At 37.5% G+C, this 23590-nt stretch overlaps 1 protein-coding gene across 7 annotated transcripts in view; it reads left to right on the top strand.

Annotated features, from left to right (window-relative positions):
- Positions 1–20780, top strand: part of LOC106717223 (insulin-like growth factor 2 mRNA-binding protein 1) — a 43448-nt gene extending 22668 nt beyond the window's left edge. For 2 of the 7 annotated variants that reach the window (XM_014510958.2, XM_014510956.2), the window contains exons 2-8: positions 12452–12622; positions 15389–15766; positions 15886–16129; positions 16329–16487; positions 16702–16929; positions 17021–17275; positions 20030–20780. In XM_014510958.2, the coding sequence (XP_014366444.1) occupies positions 12452–12622; positions 15389–15766; positions 15886–16129; positions 16329–16487; positions 16702–16929; positions 17021–17275; positions 20030–20137 (1543 nt within the window). In that variant the 3' untranslated portion in view covers positions 20138–20780. Of the gene's footprint in view, positions 1–7911; positions 8212–12451; positions 12623–15388; positions 15767–15885; positions 16130–16328; positions 16488–16701; positions 16930–17020; positions 17276–19396; positions 19511–20029 lie in introns of those variants that run through there. The other 5 variants (XR_001357318.2, XM_014510957.2, XM_014510959.2 and 2 more) reach the window with 5 other exon arrangements.
- Positions 20781–23590: the final 2810 nt, after the last annotated feature.

Here is a 23590-nt window from a genome sequence, read left to right as displayed (position 1 = left end):
GGGATATTTTTTTTATCTGAACTGCAAATGGCGCTAGAAGGGGTAGCGCGCGCGACCCTTAGTGGTTTTCAATCTTTCTGTTTGTTCGTCATTTTGAATAAAAAAAATTGTTTAAGTATGACTGTGCTGCCGGAATTAAAAATAAAGCTACGTCGTTAAGATTGCAACTAAAACCAGTATTTGAGTTTATAAAATTAGTAGTTGTTTAAAAAGTGATTTCAAGTGTTTTCTCGATCTCTCACTGAATGTGGTAGGAACTGATTAAAATATTTCCGAACTGATATATTTTACACAATTTAAAATAAAAAAACAACAACTTAAATAAATGCGAACAAGATGTAAAAACAAAACGTCAAAAACTGTAATGTCAAAAAAGAAAAATATTTTATGAAATGTCCAAAAAGGCTTAAGTAAAAAGTATGGATACAATCCCGAGACCGCAACACTCGCCACGGTTGACTTGACGATTAGGTAGCTTACACTGGACTGGACTCGACTCATGTAAACTAAATCGTCAAAGATTTTATTCCAGCGCGTCTGGCATATTGTATTGAAATAATGTAAACAAGGCATTAGGGAAATCTGAACTGCGAATGGGGTGAAAAGGGTTGCGCTAGTAACCACCGTTCGTTCTTTTTGTGGTTATAAATTTTTGACCGCGACCTCGTCCGCGCGGTATTGAAAAAACTTTGCAATCTTCATTTCGTAATTTTTATTAGAACTTTGTTTTATCCTGTTTAAGTACTGAATTGTAAAATAATCTCATTTCTTTTCATTTGCAACTTGAATTATGTTACATTTTTGGATGTCCGTGCGTAATTGTAATTAATTTTGTGTGATTCAATAGTTTTATGTGGCTGCAGGTGGCAAGTGGCGTTTGTAGGTATGAGTGTTATTGAGAAGGAACGCACAAATTATGCATTTCTATCTGACATGATCCTGTCGGCTTTATTCACATGCAATCCCTTCAAACTACCACAGCACCACTTGCAATCGCCTCAAATCACTTATAACCCCCCAGCATTTACCTGCACTTATCCTCAGTCACCTGCATCCAGATGTAATCACCATCATGCCTGCTACCTATCTGCAGTCACTTTCATGGATACAGGTGGACCTGTATTTACCGAAAACGACCTACATCCACTTACAACTAGCAGCATCTATACCTGCAAAATTATCTGCAACCACCTTAAATCAACAGCACCCACTTGCTACAACCGACAATACTTGTACCTTTATTCACCTGCAAATCACACAACCTCTAGAAACTACCTGTAACCACCTGCATCTACAATCATCCTTATGTAACCACCAGCAACTTCCTGCAATCACCCACAATCACCAGGAACAAACTAACAGCTAACATCTACCTGCTATCACCTTTATACACCTATAACTACTAACCACTTGCAACGACATAACAAGACAGTTTTAATATCTGTTCAAAGTTTCAATAAGATTTGTTGAACCGTTGTAGATTTATCGACTAAACATGTAGATAACAAATATACTCAATATCCCTCGGCAACCTGAAATTTTTCGGGAATAATTTTCGCTATTACTAGAAACACTTAATTTGCATATAACAAATTTATAAGGAATACAATACCAATGACAGATACGTCCTTACAAATTGGTAAGGTAAGATAGGTAAGTATAATCTGATGGAGAATAATGTATTGAAAGAGCTGCCCGAACTTCAACCATCTATTAGTAGAATTTCTTGAAAAATTATTTCAAATGAGATTATTATTAACGTTGTCTTCTGAGATCGTTTGGCGGTAAAACCGTCAACGTCCCATCACTAAGTAGTATTTCTTTGAGCAACGTAGTGGATCAGTGGAAAGTGTGTAGATGGGGCAGCGTGGGGCGGGGCGGGGGCACCCCACGTGTTTGTACATGAGTAGATCTTGTAATTATAGGTCGATGCACTGGGTAGGGGCTCTGGCCGCCTCGTTGTGCCTCCCGTGTTGTGTACGCCGCATTAAGAATGCACAATTTCGAACTCACCAGGGAAAGTTTTCTGTAGCAAAATAGATCACAAATAATATCACTGTTTATTAATACATCAATAAAATTTTGGCGCCAATGAGCCAATACATTGATCATTGAGATGAAACTAGTAGGGTAAACTGAGAAGGCTCTGGTGTTATTTTGTCCTAAACACAGGCACATGTCCACGACATTTTGTTCTTTATTCGCTAAAACCATTTGGGACGCGACGCGACGCGACTTGCCTGTTTGTCAAATCTTGCTAATCTATGAACTGTCGAAAGTCAAATCTTGTAAAAAAAATATCAATACTATTATTTTTAGTTTTTTCTGTTTATTACGATTTGGATAAATGGGGTTAAATACAAATCATTACATACCTTAATTATTTTTTGTTTGTCTTATTTAGGATGATAGTTTTGACAATTTACTAGAGACGGGTTGAGTAAAATCGGTTATGAACATATTCTAATATAATGATAATTAAGATTCGAGAAAATTTGGAGATTGTTTTTGAACTACAATATAAATAAAAAAATCTTAATATTTCTCTTACTCTCTTACTTTAAACAACATCTAATGTTTTGATTTTAATTTTAAAGTTGATACGCAAATAACTGTAATAAATTCAAAGAGTAATAAAACACCTTAATTATAGTACTGATTTTTGTGTTGTGTAAACTCTGTACATAAATAAAATAAGAGATAGATTTCTAGAACATGGTTTTTCAATATGTTGGCGTGTGACGCATTGATAGCGTTTTTAATAAACCTTGACCTGTCGCGGAGTCGACCTTAGCGTAAGCGCGTTGTATAAACAGAAAGGTGAATGAACTCCCAAATTTGATTGCTCCAGACGAAACGTTTGTTTAATGTTTATTATATTGACTGCAAATGTTGTTCGTTCTTTATTTGCTTCGTTTACATTATAAAATACTAGCTGTTCCCGGGCGGCTTCATCCGCATGAAATTACTCATTTTTGTTACACAGTTTGTTAAAAGTATTGTAAGTTATTGTTTACATTGTGTGAAACTTTCAATTGCAAATGTCAATTTAAACAACTCAAATGACTACGAAGTCTCGCTGATGATTATCGTTGTCACGACCATGGGAATCATCAATCTTTGCAGCTATTGGCTTGCAATTTGTGTCCTTTTGTCGCATAACAATTAATTTCAATTTAATCATCCCCTAATTTTAAATCCAAAGTGTGGAAATATTGACATTACTGTATGTAGTTAACTCACCCTGCCTTAATCTGACGAGCTTCGGTATTTATAACAACCGTTTTTTTTACTTAGTATTATGACCGACTACCCTAAACGCGCGACTCTTTATGATTGTTTAATTTGGGGTAGGAGAACGCTACTGGATGCTAGGTTCCCTCCTTAATTTTAAACTGCCACGCTCGAGTAAATCCAAATATCCCCGCTACGCCTCACCTTACTATCTAGGATTTAAATACAAAAAGAATAAAACAAATTATGTGATTGCTACGATTGTACGTTGAAAAGAAGTCTGTGTTTACGCTTCAATATACATTTTCTTATAGGATTAGATAGTTACGGATTTCCTATATTTGATTGTGTAAGACATAAGCAGTGTGCCCTTGCTTGAATTGAAGTTTTTTTGTTATAAATTGTTTTTGCAAGTAATAGTTCTCGATACTTGGTATCGTTGCACTTAGGGCGTAAGTGTTGCAAAGAGTTAAACCTGTTGGCAGACAATGTGAGAGGATAACAAGTGGCGTCGCCTTTTGGCACACTAACGCAACCGGCTCACGCGCACGCGCTTTCGTTCGCGCTTGGGGCAAGGTGCGCCGCCGGTGAATAATAATAGCTCTTGTTGTGTGCAGCTCTGTTATTAATACACGCGGCAACAGCTCCAATCGAAGACGACTTTTTGAGTGCACCTTGTGTTGTTGTACCGCCACCGCCCTTTGCCGAGGCTGCATCGCCAATTTTACGTAGCTCGTAACGATACCTGCAAATAAAATACTCTGTGGTCTCGCCGCATCCTGTCGTGGCTTAACCGCAGAGACGCCAGGTGCTTTCCTTGCCATTGCATCTTATAAGTATATGTTTGTTTTATGAAAGTTTAATTGAAGTACAGTCAGCTGCATAAAGAAAGTGACAGTCAAGATATCCAAATATATAGGAACTCCTAAAGTGATCAACTTACTTATATAAGTACAACCAAAGTCTTCAAATTAATTGAAACGTCCACTCTGCGCAAAAACATCGGAGCGTACACATCCTTAACCCACAAGCCCCATATATTATATTTTTATTCACATGATAAGCCAAACATTGTAAATAAAAATGTTTTTTTATGACGCTACATTCTTAGTTTTTTTTTTAATATCGCGCGAAATATACGTATTAAACTATTGGTCGGCAAACTTATTAGCCAAAGAGCCAAATATAGTCCAGTCATTTTAGTAAGTTCACCTCGGAATTCGAGATACCCAGCTGTAAGTCTGTAAATACTTGTATATTGACACCCTAAACGTTGTCTCAAAACCTACAGATGGTAGGGTGTAAGCAACGTTTAAATTTCAAGGTCAAAGGTCACAAAAATCGGTTTCTCGCGCTTTCTTTGGAAATATCTCATTTCCTATGGGTTTTTTGCTATTTGTATTTCTTATCAATATTGTAGAATACAAAATTCTCTACAAATTTTGTTTAAAAATTTTTTTTATACGGTGAATCGTTTTCGAGACAGAGGGCGGAGAGCGCGCGGTCACAGCATCACTTCAGCCTCCGGTCGAAAACGCGCCATATAGTTGATGAACTATCGCTAAATCAATGATTATAAATATTTGTCAATTTTTTATTAACTATTATATTATATTTTATCATTTTTTTCCTAACTTATCCACTTTTTATTCAGTATTAATTTATTTAACAACACTTACCTGCCCATGTAATTGCAGAATTGTTAATGAAAATATAGGAATTATATTTGAATTTTAACCTAATTAATATTAATATCTTCTTACATGATGAAAAAAACAAATAAATTATGTATTCAATGATAATCTTTTTATTAAAAAATATCATTGAATACATTTTTTATTGAAAGTAAAAAAATGAAATAAAGGGTACAAAAACTACAATTTATAATTTTAATCATCTTCTTCCTCTTCATCGTCGTCTTCTGGCTGCTGCTAAATTTCAAACTGGTCTTCATTATCGTCTTCAACTACATTTGTCTCAAGTTCTTCCATGATTTCTGGGTCAAAGGTTCCATCTTCGTTAATGTCGCTCTGATATCGTAGAACATTGAGACAAGCTTGCCCATTACCAAGTTACCAAGTTAAAGAGCATTGCAAGCCCGCTTTCTTGCATCCGCATCGCGAACCACAACCAATCTTGCAGTTGCAGAAAATTGTATTTAGCAAATCTTCTGGAGCAGGTGGTAAATTTGTCATGATAGGCTCCAGAAAATCGTTTCGCATTGCCCAACCCCATACCTGGAGTTACAAATCATGTCCTAACCAAGTTTGAACTTAATAATATACACGGTTGAAATGTTGATGAGCAGCTGCACTTGTTGGTGGAATATTTGAAAGCTGCACAGGTTTATTAAGTTTTGTAGACTTGACATAATGCATGTAACGAAGATGATCGAGACTTTTCACAGATTTCGGAGCATTATAGACTGCCAATAAGGTTTGAGTTCCACTCTGTAATAATTTCTGGGCCGAACGATTTTCTTCCTCAAATGCTGCAGCTAGTTCATCCAAATTTTAATTAATTAATTAATTTGACAAATATTTATAATAATTGATTTAATGATAGTTCATCAACTATATGGCGCGTTTTCGACCGGAGGCTGAAATGATGCTGTGACCGCGCGCTCTCCGCCCTCTATCTCGAAAACGATTCACCGTATAAAAAAAAAAATTTAACAAAATTTGTAGAGAATTTTGTATTCTACAATATTGATAAGAAATACAAATAGCAAAAAACCCATAGGCAATGAGATATTTCCAAAGAAAGCGCGAGAAACCGATTTTTGTGACCTTTGACCTTGAAATTTAAACGTTGCTTACACCCTACCATCTGTAGGTTTTGAGACAACGTTTAGGGTGTCAATATACAAGTATTTACAGACTTACAGCTGGGTATCTCGAATTCCGAGATTCTTACCTAATTTAAGCTTAAATGACTGGACTAAATATGCAAATTAAAACTATTAAAAAAATTGAGAGCCAAATCTGTTTGTAAATGCAGTGAACATTTATCATAATTTTAGAGATTCATTAAATTATAATAGGTACCCTACATATTGAATAAAACTTGATTTCATATTTAACTAGCTTTTACCCGCGACTCCGTCCGCGCGGAATAAAAAATAGAAAACGGGGTAAAAATTATCCTATGTCCGTTTCCTGGTTCTAAGCCACCTGCCCACCAATTTTCAGTCAAATCGATTCAGCTGTTCTTGAGTTATAAATAGTGTAACTAACACGACTCTCTTTTATATATATAGATAAGGACTTGATTAAAATTAATTTGATATCTAGTAAAGCATCCGTATAAATACTACTTAATGCGATGCAAAAATGTTCTTGCATATAAAGTACTTTTTTAATTCCGAACAGACGGAGTCGCGGGCGACAGCTATTCATAAAATACATGCTATATAATAAATGTATACCGCTTCGATAAATATATTAGTCAGGGGTGCTGATATTAAATGACCGTACACACGATTAACGTCCACAGCCAGATTACACAGTTAAACTGTTGCGAAACTAAACTAACCCAAAATATATTATGTTAAAATAAAATCTAATCTGCTAATCTAATAATTTTTAATTCAATATTTTTTACAAATAAGAAATTTAATAGCCTAACCAAAATAAAAGAAACAGAACGCGATTGACTGAGTCTCAAATAGACCGGGTCATGCATCAAGCATTATTGCGTGCTTTTAAAAATCGTAGATTTTAAACTAATGTTGTTTTTTTTAATGTATCCAAAAAAGCCGAAGAAAACTGCAATAAAAGATAAGGACTAATGAACTGGTTTTCTCAAAAGATTTTTAGAATTTTATTTTTTACCTGCACAGTAATAAAACCCTTCAATGACACTTCGGGGGAGAAGACGCATCAAATGACACACACCTCACTTGTCAAAATACACCCACTAGTTTACGCTCTAGGCAGTGACAATGGAATTTGCATACATACAAATCTACATACATACAAATATAGTTATATACAATTTATCAGTCGGTTAATAATAACCCGTGTGCCTTCTGTTCTAATTGTGATAAGGGTTTATATTCTTCTAGGAATGCTTTGGATGACGTTTCCTATCATTTTCGGAGAAATGCCCAATTCAAAGTTCAGCTAATAGCAGCAGTCTCTTTTTAGCTCATTCCTGGTTGTATACGAAGAATAAGAATTGCTGTAAGATACCTATGTGCATCTTCTAGTGCAACATTTTCGACAAATTCTACTGTGTGTTGTTCGATGATGTTTAGAAGTGATAGTAGCCCAAAACGTGTGTATTCTTCCAATACGTCTTCTTTACAAGGATCTGCATAATGTCTCCTATGCTTGTATATATGTTTTTTTTATCTCAACCGTATCGCAAAGTTTTAGCTAAGCAATTCGTCGCAGACCGAGACGTCTACGTACGTTTCGTCAAAACGTAGAACACGAAGTTTTAATTGCGATAACGCAAACACGAATTTTCACGTGATAGTGTGGCCATAGTTTATGGTAGTTCGAAAATACTACATATTTTCGGTATGGTATATGACGTTGCGGCCAATATATAGTCCTTTAAAATGAACGCGCAGAGCAATTAGAGGCGAGCGGAGTTTGTGGATTGTTTTTATCAGAGAGTGAGCCGGCACGGCGGCGGCGTTGGCGGCAGGCAGCGCGGGCGCGGCACGGTGCGGTGCGGTGCGGTGCGCGAAGCCCGCTTGGCATTGCCCCCGCGCGTCGCCCGCACTGGCCCAACCCCGCGCCCCACTGCTTACTACTTCAGTCAAACGACGCTCGCGCTGGCGGCATATCGTCGCGCACACGCCAGACCCGTGCCCTCCGCACCGCCCCGCCAGCTCTTTGCATCACCCACTTTGTATACACATATATTTAAAAAATTACGCGAGGTTCGAATGCTTGATCTTGACAACGACCCCGAACTACGTCCACTTCAGTTCCCGCCAATGAACAGAATGGGCAAATTTAACAGGTATGATACAATGCACATCACACCCACTGATTTCCTAGTACCGCTTGCATCGCCTATGGCATTTTAGTTGTTTGTAGGTTAATTCATGACTTCGTGAGTTTTGTATTATTTGCCGATTAACTCGTGAATCGATGGATTCGTGGTTATTGGATACAGTTTAACTAGTAATTTCTGTTTCGTATACGAACACGTGGTGTGACAAATAAAATGGCGCCGCCGCCCGCCGTGACTCATGGCGCCGCACTCCTCGACCTATCGCTGATAAAACATTCCTCGGCGCTGGCGAGCGGCCGACAGACGGCGACTAACGTTCGTTGTCCTGTCTAGGGATGGGCGCGTTAATACAAAAAGCTAGTTGAATGAATCTTTGACCGTTTTTCATTCAACCAATTGAAATCAACGTGTGGTGTATATGTAGTGCTCGTCATTTATGTTTTCTCCGAAATGTATGTACTTTCATGAATGTATGATAGATAACCCTCACTAATTGACATAATGGACAAAAATCCAAATAAAATTGTTACGTCGTTGACGGGTTTGGTGTCCCATCCCTAGTCTCTGCCCTACACGTAATCGTACGGCGTCATGCCTGCACCGCTATCGCGTACCTAGCATATCTGGTGTTGTCTTTGCGACAGAATAGCAATGTATGCTCCGAGGTTATTTAATCGATTTTAAGTGTGGGGTTTTTGCTGTAGAATAATCATTAAAATACATTTTACATTTCAAACGCATAAATATATACGTAGATATATCTGATTCGGGGCCATAAAAGTAAAGCGAGAAAATAGGACTCATTTACATTACAAAATTTACATAAAAAGTAAACCTATTAGGTTCACTGTTTTCTTACTTTATTTTTAATTTCTATGTTTTTTAAAACCATGAAATAAGTTTAATATGTTTTTTCAGGACATTTCTAAACCATAAGTTAATTATTTTACAAGAAACAAAACACATGATTGTGTTAAAAAGGTTTTGGTTTTTGTAAAATCTATAATCCTATAAATAAATCTTAATAATATAAATTTTAATATGTAATAAAAAATATTATAAATTTGACGCCAAAACTAGTGAACCGATTTAAAAGGGTTGTAAGGGGTTGGAAATTATATAAATACTAGCTGTCGCCCGCGACGCAGTCCGCGCGCAGTTAAAAAATGGGGGGGGGGGGGTTATGAAAAATAGATGTTGGCCGATTCTCAGACCTACTGAATATGCTCACAAAATTTCATGAGAATCGGTCAAGTCGTTTCGGAGGAGTATGGCACCGAAAACTGTGACACGAGAATTTTATATATTAGATGACATTCAAAGTTCGTAAAAGTTCTACCTTCAAGGTTGCAAAATAACAATAGGATTATTTATTATTAGATGAATGATGATGATTGAATTTGATGAAAGTTTGTATGGGAAAAAGGTTAAGTAAATGTTATGTACGTTTATTTATTTATTTATGCAGTACATAAAATTTAATAACAATACGATAATTTCGCCAAACTGCAAGAGCTGTTTAAATGTATTTCCGTAGTATTTCATAATTTTAAGTAAATTCCCTAAGACTGGGACTAAAGACCCAAAGTCATTAAAAATGCTTCCCGAATACAGTAATTCACGCGGACAAGTCGCGGGCATAGCTAGTGTTCTTTCGAAAACAGTCGCTTTTCCTGAACTGGCGTTATATAAACAACAACGTCTCAACCAATAAGTCTCCGATGGTATATCGCTAATTTTACGCGTTTCTCAAAATAACAACTTTATGCTTAAGAAAAAGCATGTAAAAATCGCATTAATTTTTTCCGTTTTACTATTTATCCTTATACAAATAAAAGTGCCCGATAACAGGAACATTTAATTGAGATTAAAATTGCCCTTAATAACAACAGTGTAACCAGTTACCACACATAGTTCCTAAATAAAACGAGCTGTCAAATAAACGAGAATCTCCTATCTACTATGCACGATATCTATGCGTGGTCAGCCCACTTAGACAAAGTGCATTCACTCCGAAGCGAGTCTATAACGAAGTTCAAAAATATATAGAACTGACTATATTTCGATAAGTCTCGTATCAGTTCCTTGAACTTGTCACTCAGTTTTTTGGACATTGTTATGGACTCGTTTCGGAGCAAAGACATTTTTTCTACAGTCTGATCTAACGAAAGAGTCGTTCAATTTGATGTTTACCGCCATATCTGAGCGGATATATAGAATTTAAACTAATTATGATGGCTACTACAGTGTTCAATAATAAAGTTTGTGCAATAATTTATTACCGTAATGTGGGTCTGAAAATAAATAATCTCTGAACTATATCTAAAGCACCTCCATCCATCCATCCATCCATCCATCCATAATATTTTTATTATTAGAAACGAGCTGGCCCGATACTTTGAAGACTTTACCCGACCTTTTGTCCTATCCTGAATATTGAATTCAAATATTTCACCTAACATTTTCTAGTGACCCGCTGAACTTCAATTTTTCTGTCATAAGAACCTTAGCTTACAAGAGCAACATCAACAAAAAAAAATAGCTAAATTGTTCTAGTTCAACGTGATACGAAATTAAAGATGTGCATCCGCTGTTTGATTTGGATCACGACATTAATAAAATACACTACAAAAGTGAAGTACAACATAATATACGTCAATATGAATACTATACATACATGCATCGTAAATTCAAAGTAGGTAAATGCACTGCAATGGGTCAGCGCGGGCTCTAGGGGGGCTGAGGGAGCGAGGGAGCGAGGGTGGGTTATAGCCGGTGCAATGTAACATTGGGCTCGAGTAGTGAATGGCGCGAGTGTGCGATGATGTCACCTCCGGCGGACAAGCGCCATTTTGTAAGGCGCGCGGCGCGGCGCGGCGCGGCACTGCACGGCATGGCGCGGAGGGCGTGCGTGCATGCATGCGTCTCTATCTCGCACCCGTGCATGCACCGCGCGCGTCTCGCTTCAGTGCATTTTGATGTTTTAAATAATATGGTGTCTTTTATATAGTGAGGTACATGTAGGACATATAAATGAGAAATATATTTAATTAAGAGAACATTTTTTGTAAGTTTGTCCCGTTAGTATATTCCTCGTGTTAGATTGTTCCGTGGATGGCGGGCCAATTTTCTATGTAAAATTATTTTGTAATTATTATCATTATTTTGATTTTAAGCCTTGGCAGTATTTTGGTTGGCATTGCAGCGCATATCGATTCAATTAGTAAATTATAGGTAGTAGGTACAGGTGTCCGGGAAAGCCGTGCACAAAGGAGGCTCACAGATTCCTTGATCGAGAATGACAATTTAAGCCAACGTACCACTATCTATAAAGTAGCTTCGGTTGGGCACTATAGGACTTAAAAGCAAATTATTCAAATAATTTAAAAAATATATTACAGTTTTTATAGATAAACTACACCTTTTTGTAAAACAACGCTGTCATAAAATCACTGATTCTTACGTAGATAACTATCTATATATAACTTTAGTAAATAACTATCTAGCAATTAATTTTTTAAATTTTAATTTAGCAAACAGGTTTTGCCGCAAAATCATGTTTTCAAAAATATCTAAGGTACCTGAATTACAACTAACTGTGGATAAAAACTTAACAATTAAGCAAATATAATTTTGTAGCAAAACCTTTCGCCAGAATAAAATTATGTCGAAGAACAAAAATGTTGAAAATATTTTTTTCTTTCCATGAAAGTAAGAGGTTAATGTTTGTAAAAGCCGTTAACAAAAATCTACCTGTTGACTTTATGACCAAGGTTTCTTTTACAAAATGGTCTACAACTAACTATTGTCTAAATATGAATAAAAAATGTAAAATAATTTTTCGGATATTTTAATAAATGTGAAATAATAAAAATCGAAATACCATTGGATAGAGGTGATTTTGATTAAATCGTCATTTTTCGACCAAGGAATCTATGGCATTACGTTGTTCACGTCTTTACCGGACACTGTCACTGTATGTACTGCTACGAGACTGACTTATCAATCGTACTCTGAATTGAATAGACCAATATTTTATTTAATTCCCTTCATACTTACTTTTTAAAGAAGCGCTTGCGAAGTAATGGACAAATGCTAGTACATACATGCATACATACTACATTTATATATGTAATGTATGTATTATGAGGCTTTGGTGTGTGGTGCGACTGTTTTGTTGTGTCATTATATCTCGAGTGTAGTTGTATTGTGACGTGATATACAAGTGGTTTGTCGCTTGCCGCAGCCGGTCGTCAAAGGTGCTGATCAGTGGGCTGCCGCTGCATGCCCGGTTCGACAATATCGAGCCACTGCTCGCACAGTACGGCAACGTGCAACACTGCGACACGGCGCACGCTCGCGACGCCAACACCCAAGCGGTGTACATCACGTTCGAGACACCGGAGCAGGCGCAGCAGTGAGTATTGAACGAAGAACAGAATCAGTCGCCCTTTACTATAACCACCACATCCAGTCTGCCTTTTAACTTTGTAGCCTTCTTAATATCTTCTTATCTACGACTGCTTGGCCAAACTAAAGTGCTTTTTTCTTCATTCTTGTTTAGCTTGTGTCTGTATCAATGGCTGCTTTTTGTAATTTATCTAATACTAATTGCATGGTGTGAATATCGTAACTAACTTGTAAAATTGTTGAAAACACATCGTGGCGTGTGGGAACTGAAAACTATTGAAAAATTTCTTCATGTTTTGCTGTTTCTTTTTTAAACACTCTTAGTGCCCACTTGTTACACTATCAGGCCTCTCATCTCTCTGATTGCTCACCTCTTTATCTTCTTCGATAGCGTAAGAAACGCAGCTGAGATGGATATTTCTTGATGCAACTTGCGCTCTTTACTATATTTTGTATTGTACATTATCATGGTCAACTGTGTATAAATAAGATAATGGTAAATGATTCGTTCTCTAGTGTAGTATCTTTGTTGTGCTCCCATTTTCGTGTCTGTATAGTCCACTACTTGAAATATGTTAATTTTTGCTACTAATTTTCAATTTTCACTTGGCGATATGGTCATTTTAGTTTGGGTTGCTTACTGAAAAGAGTCAATTTTGTTTAGACCCACGCGGTATGGTTGCGTAAGCAATCAGTTGCTGCATACGGATCATATTTAAGAAACAAAAAACCTAATTATATGTCCATTGGACTGATGTATTGCAATATGGTCTTTAATAAGTCACATTTAACATCTATCAGTTTTTGCTTCATGTGAGGTGGCCATTTTTATGGTAATTAAAAATTACCCTATATAAACAGGATGATTCTTAATGGACGGATATAAAGCTTTGTGGAGATCAATGGATATGGTTTCAGCCCAAAGTAAGTTCAATTTTTTGTAAAAAAGAAGTTCAATATTAGAACAAAAAACATTTCCTAAATTTAAATTATTTCTCCAAATTTGACATAGTACTATATTATTTTTACGCTAACTAATTTTGTACATATTATTTTAAAAACTTTGCCTAAGCCTCTAGAATAAAACCTAAAAAAGTCTCGCCTTGTATTTTTTATCATGTAAAAAGAATTGAAATAGTTGAGGGCAAAAATCTCTTGTAATTTTTGTCCAAACGTTTTTCTTAAAATAATAATACCTAATGCTTGATGCATTAGGTATTATAAGTAATTATAACAAAAAATGTTTTTTTTTCCTTGGGTTGCATGTTGGCCTCGGAACTCTTTTTTAATTCCGGCACATTTAATGAGCAATATGTATAATATATATGTATATAAATACAATACTGCGAGAATGAAGCATAAAACTTCACAAATGATAGATGACAGCAGACTTTTGGCACTGCGTCCGCACGCTGGGCAATGTTTCTGCTTTCTTAGGCATTTTCGGCTGATATTTTTATCTGTTTTTGCTTGAATGTGCTTTGTAACACTTAATACATGTTTTATAACGTACGGCGCCATTATTATTCCCCCTGTATATTTATATGGATACGACTATATTGGGTACGACTGCATTTCAACCGGCTCTTTCTTTTAAAAGTGGGATTAAAGAATATGTTCATTTAAAAAAACCTCTAACCATTTGTTTATAACGATGGTCTTAAGACACATTTTTGACGTTGACTTGAGTTGTCATAAGTTTGACTTATGTTAACCGGGTCAGATGTTCTTTTCGGTCTATGACCTTGTAACTTTCAGGCGTTTATTACTTCATTCATTATTTTTTGTTGAAGTTAAAACTACACAATTAGAAAACTTTTTTCAAATAACGATTGAAGACCGATAAGTCTTTGGTATTGAAACTTGCATATATCAAGTTTTGATTACGACGAAAAAAAATGATACCGGGACTAATGCAAGAGTTTTTATTTTAGTTTAAAATAACTTTTTTGACACATGTCCTTCATGTTAACGGTTAGCGATTGAACAAATATATAATGCTTACTATATAAAACAATAATACAATAGTGAAATCGTGTACATATATATCACTGAACCTATTTGTAAGGTCAACGCCCACATAGGCTCAGTGAAAAGCTAAGCACTATTTTTATTTTATACGATCTTCTGAATAAATTATAAGTTACATTACGAATATAAAAACTGTAAAGGCTTCAAGTTTTGTTTTTTTTCCACATAAATAATGTTTGTACGTCCATGGACGTCGTTGAACACCTCGGTGTTCTCGCTGCTCGTTTTCCCCCCTTCTCTCTTATCTAAAAGAACTAAATGCACCAACCATAAATAGACGAAAAATTTTACTAATAAAAAATGGGAATATGGTCGATAGTATAAATCTATAATACTGTAATATTATCTAAAATCTGTAATCTAAATAGAAGTAGATTGAAAATATTGAATTCTATATTCTGGGACTTTGGGTAGCCAAGTCAGGAATCCCACCCTTCTTGCTAGGAACAGCTTCTCTATGGGCCGTGACGCAGCAGTTCGCCTCGTCCGCTTTACCATTAGGCGGTTAATGCATTAGGTTATATGTTGCATGGATTGCTCGCATTCGTAGTTTGCTAAATACAAAACTATGCGTAAATATAATATAAATAAATAAATCAGTCAATCGGCCGTGTTTGACATTGACACAGCAGTTTAATTTGTTTTAATTTTGACTTCCACTTAGGAACTGTTTCCACTGTGTGCGCTGCATCTATATGTAGTATTAAATAAGTTTGTAAGAGACGGTTGCGCGACGTTTCAGGGCTATTAACGGTTTGAACGGGTACGAGCTGGAGGGCAGCCGCATTAAGGTGGAGGCGGCGGAGGCAAGCGCGCGCGGCGGGCGGCGCGGTCGGCCGGGCGGCGGGCGCGGCGGCGCGGCGGGCGGAGCGCGCCCCACGGACTTCCCGCTGAGGCTGCTGGTGCAGAGCGACATGGTGGGCGCCATCATCGGCCGCCAGGGCAGCACCATCCGCCTCATCACGCAGCAGTCGCGCGCACGTGTCGACGTGCACCGTAAGGACAATGTGGGCTCGCTCGAGAAGGCCATCACCATCTACGGCAACCCTGAGAACTGCACCAACGCATGCAAGCGCATACTCGAGGTGATGCAGCAAGAAGCTAACAATACTAATAAGGGGTATGTACTCTACTCCTATTGTCATATGAGAAAGTTTTGTGTGTACATATTTATCTAAGAGGTTACCAAAATATTGCCGGTTTTATTTTTTTAATTTTTTGTTATATTTTCAATTTCAGGGAAATTTGTCTAAAAATCTTGGCGCATAATAATTTAATTGGGCGCATAATAGGAAAAGGGGGAAACACTATTAAGAGAATAATGCAAGAGACTGACACAAAGATCACGGTGTCCTCCATCAACGACATTAACAGCTTCAACCTGGAACGCATCATCACCGTGAAGGGGTCCATTGAGAACATGGCCAAAGCGGAGTCGCAAATATCAGCTAAGCTGCGCCAGAGCTATGAAAATGATTTACAGGTGCAACTTTTTATCAATCACATGCTTATCACGTGTTTATGATTTAAAATATTTTTGCACAGGTTTATATTTTAACTTTCTTTTTCGGGTAGTGTGTATCAGAAATATTTAGTTGAAATGTTGAAAGTGTTGTTATTACACATATATTTATAAGTATTATGTTTAGAGAGCAAGTTGTATTGAAAAAGTTTTATCTCAGGTGCTGGCGCCGCAAAGCATAATGTTCCCTGGCTTACATCCGATGGCGATGATGTCGACGGGCCGTGGCTTCTGTAGCGCGCCGCCGCCCTACCCGCCGCCTATATACGCCCCGCTTCCGGGCCGCGGCGGTGCGCAGCAGGGCGCCGGTGACTCGCAGGTGATTCTTCGGCTGCATTCTCGTTTCCCTGACATGCCCACGCCCCCTCACGCCCTTGGCCAAATCAACATGCATAAAACTCTTGTTTACTTATATTGTTACACTATTTTTAGTATACTATGTTGTTATTTTTAACTGCTTTTATTGCTCTTTTTTGTTTAGTGTAAAGCTGTCGTTTATACATATTTTGACGAATTAATTTTGTGCGTTTTAGACTGAAACGGGTGTCGGTTCGCAGGAGACCACGTATCTGTATATCCCGAATAACGCGGTGGGCGCCATCATTGGCACTAAGGGATCGCATATTCGTAACATCATCCGCTTCAGTAACGCGTCCGTGAAGATTGCGCCACTGGAACAGGACAAGCAGGGAGAGGCGGCGGGCGGAGCGCAACAGGAACGCAAGGTGACCATCGTCGGCAGCCCTGAGGCCCAGTGGAAGGTGCGTTGTATATAAGGGTTAACGGTGATAGAGGTTGTAGTTATATTGTATCGCGAACTAGCGAATATAGAGAACACGTTGGACGTTGCAGGCGCAATACCTGATCTTCGAGAAGATGCGTGAGGAGGGCTTCATGTCGGGCTCTGACGACGTGCGGCTGACGATCGAGATTGTGGTAGCATCGTCGCAAGTGGGACGCATCATCGGCAAGGGCGGGCAGAACGTGCGAGAGCTGCAGCGCGTCACCGGCTCGCTCATCAAGCTACCCGAGCAGCCGCCGCCGGCAGGCGCCCAGCCCGACCACGAGACCACCGTGCACATTGTAGGACCCTTCTATAGCGTGCAGGTGAGTCGATGTGAATCAGCTCTGCTTAATCCATTCCATTTATACAGTGCATCTTAAACTGTCAAATATTTCACAGAAATAATATAAAAAACTGGAAGAAAAATAAAAATAACGGGGACGTGTTTTCTTGAATGACTAAAATGTAAACATTTATCTAAATAGACATTGATTACCGCGATAAAGGAAGATTTATTTGAAAATATTTGAACACGGCCAAAGATTAGTATTGTTTTAGCTCTAACTTTGTTTTAATGTATGTTAACTTGCATTATGACAGTCTAGAGTTCTAGAGCCTAAACGATTGGACCGACGAGTGAGCTGTCATTCGATCCATCTTCTTACTCTCAGTGTCACGAGGTATATTGCAACAAAATAACTACAGTAAACGCAAGAAATAAAATTATGAATTAATAAAATACCTGTTAGAACCTCACTCCCCATATTTTTTTTTCATTTCTAAATTTTTCGGGTGTATTTTAAAATGAGAAAGTGTTTATTATTTAGTCACGTTTAATCCGTTTCCTACAACTTGTTTAATCTTGTAAAATTTATCGACTAGCTGAGGGACGGCCATTATTTATAAATACAAAAGTTATGCTTTTACACTAAAAATACTGAGGCACTTTTTAAACACATTTGAACCCTTTGACCGCCGCTGTTTGATATTATTTAACTCAACGTGGTTATATGTTTCACCATGAAGTTTTTGTGGTGAGCGCCCTTGAAGTGTAAAACTCAAAATGATTTGTATTGTTCTTTTTTAATATGCAAAAATTTCTAAGTTTATGACAAAAAAAAACAATAAATCATTAAAATGATTCTGATGATTGAAATTCAATCTTTCTTTCAAAAATGATTAAAATGAAATACATATATCAAAAAAGTGTAAGGAACGGTGATTGCCACACTTTTATATCAGATTGGACTTTGAATGTGTTTTACGTGGTAGTAAATCTATTTTTTTCTTCATGCTAAGACTGGTAAAAGTATTAGGCATATAGCATAGCATATTATCTCACCTTAGGATAGCATAACTTTCCAACAGTATTTTTAAATCGGTTCAGTAGTTTCGAGTTCAATTCAAGCCAGTAGATACGAGTACTAATCAAATCTTATATTTTTATAATAATATAGAATAGATGATGGTAAATGGTTAATTAAATAATCGTTTCGGCGAGAGTAATTGTGTGATACGCACTGCGCTGCTTACGTATGTCACAAAAACTATGGTGGGAAAGCGATAACGAAGTATCGGTTTGTGAACACATTTATGCCTTTATCCCGCTCAATCGACGATGGCGGATGCATATCGCAGCGGGAGTTGATAAGTGTGAGATAAACCTAAATCCCAGACGTCCTAGGATCGCTTCATTAAAGTTTAAATAAAATTATTTTCTAAAGAGTATCTTTAAAATAGATAGTTTTTGTAATTTGTAATGATTTTTTTTTTTCATTTCGTGATGCGACAGTCATCTGACATTTTTCATCTTTATCTTCTATAGAAGTTAAAGTTAACATTTTAGAATTAAAAATATAATGTTCATAGGCCACTCCGGGTTTGTGCCCTATAAAATCGTAAAAAATATTCAAGTTCAAACAACGGAAGTAATTCGGAAAATGATTAAGGTCGTCCCCCCCCCCTCCGCGACTTTACATTGTTTTTAAAAAAAAGAGAGCATTATTGCGTTATGAAAATCATTTATATATGTCACTATAGCTCTTTTTCTTCCGAACTGTATTAAATAATTTATTTAATCTTAAGAATTTTTTGCAATGCCATATTGCTGTGCGCAAATGTAACTTGTACGTATTTTAAGACTGTGTATGTACTGAGTTTTTGGATGTATGAATGTGTCGTGATTTGGTGTGGTGTGGGGTGGGGTGTGGTTTGGAGTGAATGAATGAGTAAGTGCATGAAGAGTGACGTATGTACACATGTAGTTACAAAATAAGCGATGTCGCGAAGGGGTTGTGAAGATGCAAGTGCGCTTGCTGTGACGGTGCCGGCCTCTACTACAGATAAGTACTACATTGTTGTTGCTAGCGCAGAGCGAAATGAGTGGCGACTTTAACTTGGGATGGCGACTCACTGTGGCATAATAACTTTTTACATGTTTATAGCTATCGCCCGAAGCGGGGTGAGGAAGGTCGGGCCCACCAGACTTTGTGATAGAAACGTAACCATGTGAAAACGGCCGTCACGGTTCACTTTATACATATGACGCCGCCTTATAGGTGAGTTGCATCTATTTATTAATTACAACTCGAGGCGAATGAACTGTAAAACATAAGTTGTGCATCTAAGTCAGCGTTCTTGATTTTCGGTAGTCGTCTTTTTTATTGTTTGATTTCGTAACTACATGTGTAATATGGCCGAGTGTTGTGATTGCTGGCTGTTATGTTGCAAGGTGATGGATGTTTGTAAGGTTAGTTGGGGTTGCGCGGTCAGGTGTGATTGGTAATTTTAACTTGTGAAAATAGCACTGCTCTTTTTTCTCTTCTATATATTGTACAAGGTCATAGAGAAGTTAACTATGGTAAAATAAAGTACTATGGTATTTGATTTTGAAACATGAAAAATGTATAATGTTGTGATTCATGTTTTTTTACGTATAATACAGCTAAAAATTGACAAAAATACATTTCGATGTGTTTAAATTTATTGTGCTATTGATTGATAATGCTGGCTGTGTAATTGCATGTGACAGGAGATTTGTGCCGTTATTAAAACATGGTGGACATTGTGTGTTGCAGTCTGCGCAGCGGCGCATTCGAGACATGGTGGCGCAGGCAATGGCTCCGAGCCGCCATCGCCGCGCTGCGCAGCAGCAGCAGCAGCCGCCGCCGCCGCAGCAGCAGTAGACTGCTGCTACTACTGGGGTAGTTGTCGTCGCCGCCGCCGCCGCCATGACGTCGCCATCACCGCTACCGCCGCTACCACAGCCACCCTCCTCATACTCACACCCCTCCCCCTTCCCTACCCATACATCGGCACACACACACACACACACACACACATACATACATATGTTGGTGGCCTGGTATCATATCACCGCACCGCACCGCACCCGCATCGCATCGCATCGCATCTAAGATTATAACTCGCGACGTAAAACATGTTGTTGTCTATTTACCTAAATTATATTAAATGTAGCGAATTTTAATTGTAATATGAAATACTTTGTATTTTACCATATTTTAATAAATTTTACCACATTGTAAAGTATATTACCATATTTACGTATTTTACCATATTTTACGCCGGATAACCTTTTTAATATTATGACATGTTGATAATTTGATGATTATATGTATACTTGCTGTATAAATATTCATATACACTATTTTTATTTACGATATTGTAGATATAGCCTGTATATGAATTTTACCCCGAATAGTATATTGTTGGTTGTTGTTTTTGTTGACCGTCTGTCTGTGGGCGCATCATGTTGCTGGCGGGGCGGAAGGTGTTGCAGTGTTGCAGCAGTCACAGGTTCTTCATTGGCCAATGCCAATGCACTCCATTGCTATGGAATGGGGAATGGGCGGAGCGACTGGGACACCTCAAACCACCCTCCCCCCACCTTCCAAGCCTCCCACCGAGCTATCGTCGGATCGATGTTTTTGATATAAGTGCGATTTTGTTTAGAAGCTTCCTGTGTACTTGGTAAGCAATGATGTGTTAACTTTTTTTCTCTTATCCGTAGCTAGCTTTTGATAGTTTGTTGTTGTTGTCGTCGCGACGGCGCCTTGTGTCAAAAACGTACACGCGAGTTGCATGTTACGATTGTGCCAAGTGAAATAATTGTCTAGGAGGGATTAAGATTAAATGTACGTACATTGTCGAAATTGAGAGATGCACAAGTTTCCAATTCTGCTGCAATTGTAATTAATCCCAAGCAAACTAAACAAATTTGTTTTAGATTATGTTTCCTTGTGGCCTCATTACCTGAATACAAAGTACACGAAATGAATTTAAGTGCTTGAGTTGTAATGCCAGTTTGATATGAAAGCGAGAGAAAAGAATTAACACGGGCACTGGCGGATCATTCTTCAAGTTTATTTATTTTCATTTTAATATATGTATATAAAATTTTAATAGTCTGGTTGTCTGGTTTTACATCAATAAATCAATAACCAAGGTCCGAGGTCCGAGTCACCAGTCAAATGGTATGTACCTATAAAGGCGAACATATTTTATATCTATTTTATGGCAACCATATTTTCCGAACATCTACATAAAGCTTTAATCGGTTATTATTATTACTGAATGTGTTCGATGTTGTTATAACGGGCTTTGAGTGTGTACTGTTAGCAGTTGTTTTTATCACTGTTCTGTTGGTAGTACTTTAATTGATTAGTGTGAATAGTGAGTTGGGCTTGTCCTTGCCCTCAGTTTCATATATGGTTCATTGTACTTTAATTGATTTGGTGGATGCGGTAACAAAACATGCGACAAAGAGCGCTCCATTAAGAGTGGCATAGCGCAATGCAATAGTGTTTTGTTGCTCTGAGCAAAGAATAGTTTAGCGCGGATGGCATTGTTTCGAGTGCGTTACATTCCATTCCTGAATGACGTATCATCCGCGCACTGTACCACTGGGCGGGCGTCTGGTGGCGTGAGGCGGCGTGAGGCGGCGGCGGCCCTCATCGTCTGCTTGAGAGGAAGGGTGTACATATAGGAGCGTCGTTGATTCCTTCCAGTTGTAAGTGAGAGCGAGAGTATCAATGTACCTACTATAATTTTGATTCGTATTAGAATGCTGAAATAGTTTTAGTTTTTATTGTATCGTTGTGAAGTAGCGTTAAGTTGCGAGGTGCGGGCGCCGCGCGGCCCGAGACTGAACTACACCGCCGCCCGGCCCCGCGCCCCGCGCCCCCCTGCGCCCTGCGCCCTGCGCCCTGCGCCCTGCGCCCTGCGCCCTGCGCCCTGCGCCCTGCGCCCTGCGCCCTGCGCCCTGCGCCCTGCGCCCAGCGCCCAGCGCCCAGCGCCCCGCTGCTCGTGCCCCCATATCTCGTGTTTACTTTGTCATTCTTAGTTCTTCGTAGTTCCTCGCCAGTGTATCCACTTGTGTATACATCGTCTGTAATAATGGGTTCTGTTTAGTGCTGCTGTGTATGTATGTATGTATACATTGTATTTGTTGGAAGTCGGGACGCCGTCGGGACGCAGTGGGGTGGGTGACGCGCGGCCGAGGGGCTGTTATTGTTGCTTCTCTTGTGAACTCGTGTTAAGGTCCAATATACATTTATATTGTTTTTATTTCTGTGACTGTTCACTCTGTATTTTTATATAATCCAGCAACATATTATTTTTGAATTTACTGTTATCTCTAGAACCATTTATAATTGGTATTAAGTTCTGAAACGAATAACTACCTCAATATTACTAAATGACTAAAATTGAATTATCTGTTTTTGGTAATAATGAAAACTTGCATGATTTACTTACTTGATTATAAAAAAGACTCTTTTATATAAGAACGCTAAATCTGTATAATTTTTAGGAATAAATAATAGTTATTGTTTTTGTACACAAAAAACAATGTAAGAATGCTTTATCTATATGAATTACTTGATTATTATATTATATAGACAAATGACATGCTTTACTTGACCACAAAATAATCATAGGAGTTTTTTTTATATACAAAAATCAATAGTTTAATTTTTATGAAGAACAAGACAAGTGGCACACCCGGATGTGCTTACTACAACAATCAATTGTTACAACGCTGTAAAAAATGACATTATTTTACAATAAATCCTTCCATATATTTTATACTTGACCATAAAAAAAGTACAAAAAATCAATAGTATGAAATTGTTGCAAACTAACTATTCTTTACTTGAAAATCTCGTATCATTTACTTGACTAAAATAGTTGAATAATGCTAAATTTATGTATTTTTAAAAATCCAAACAAACATATGGTGTTGTTGATTACACTATATATATATATATATATATCATAATGGTTTATCTGAATTCTTGTTTATACAATTATATGTACTATATGTAGCATGTTTTACTTCACAACACAAATCCCTCTCCAAAGCGATATATCTTATCATTATTATTATTATTCAAAAGACAATTTTAAACAAAAATTATAATGGACAAAATAATGTTGTGAATATATGTATTTTGGTATTCGTTTTGTATTTAGTTGATTCCAAATGAATTTAAGAGAATGAGCAAACAGAGAAAAAAATAAACAGAGGAATAACTTAATCTGTATGTTTTGAAAATTTTTAATCCTATTTGATGTGTTAAATATAAAAAATAATATAAGAAGCTGTCTGCGTTTATTTT

Source organism: Papilio machaon, chromosome Z, assembly GCF_912999745.1.
Source record: "Papilio machaon chromosome Z, ilPapMach1.1, whole genome shotgun sequence".
Classification (NCBI taxonomy): domain Eukaryota; kingdom Metazoa; phylum Arthropoda; class Insecta; order Lepidoptera; family Papilionidae; genus Papilio; species Papilio machaon.
This window is presented reverse-complemented; position numbering and strand designations above follow the sequence as displayed.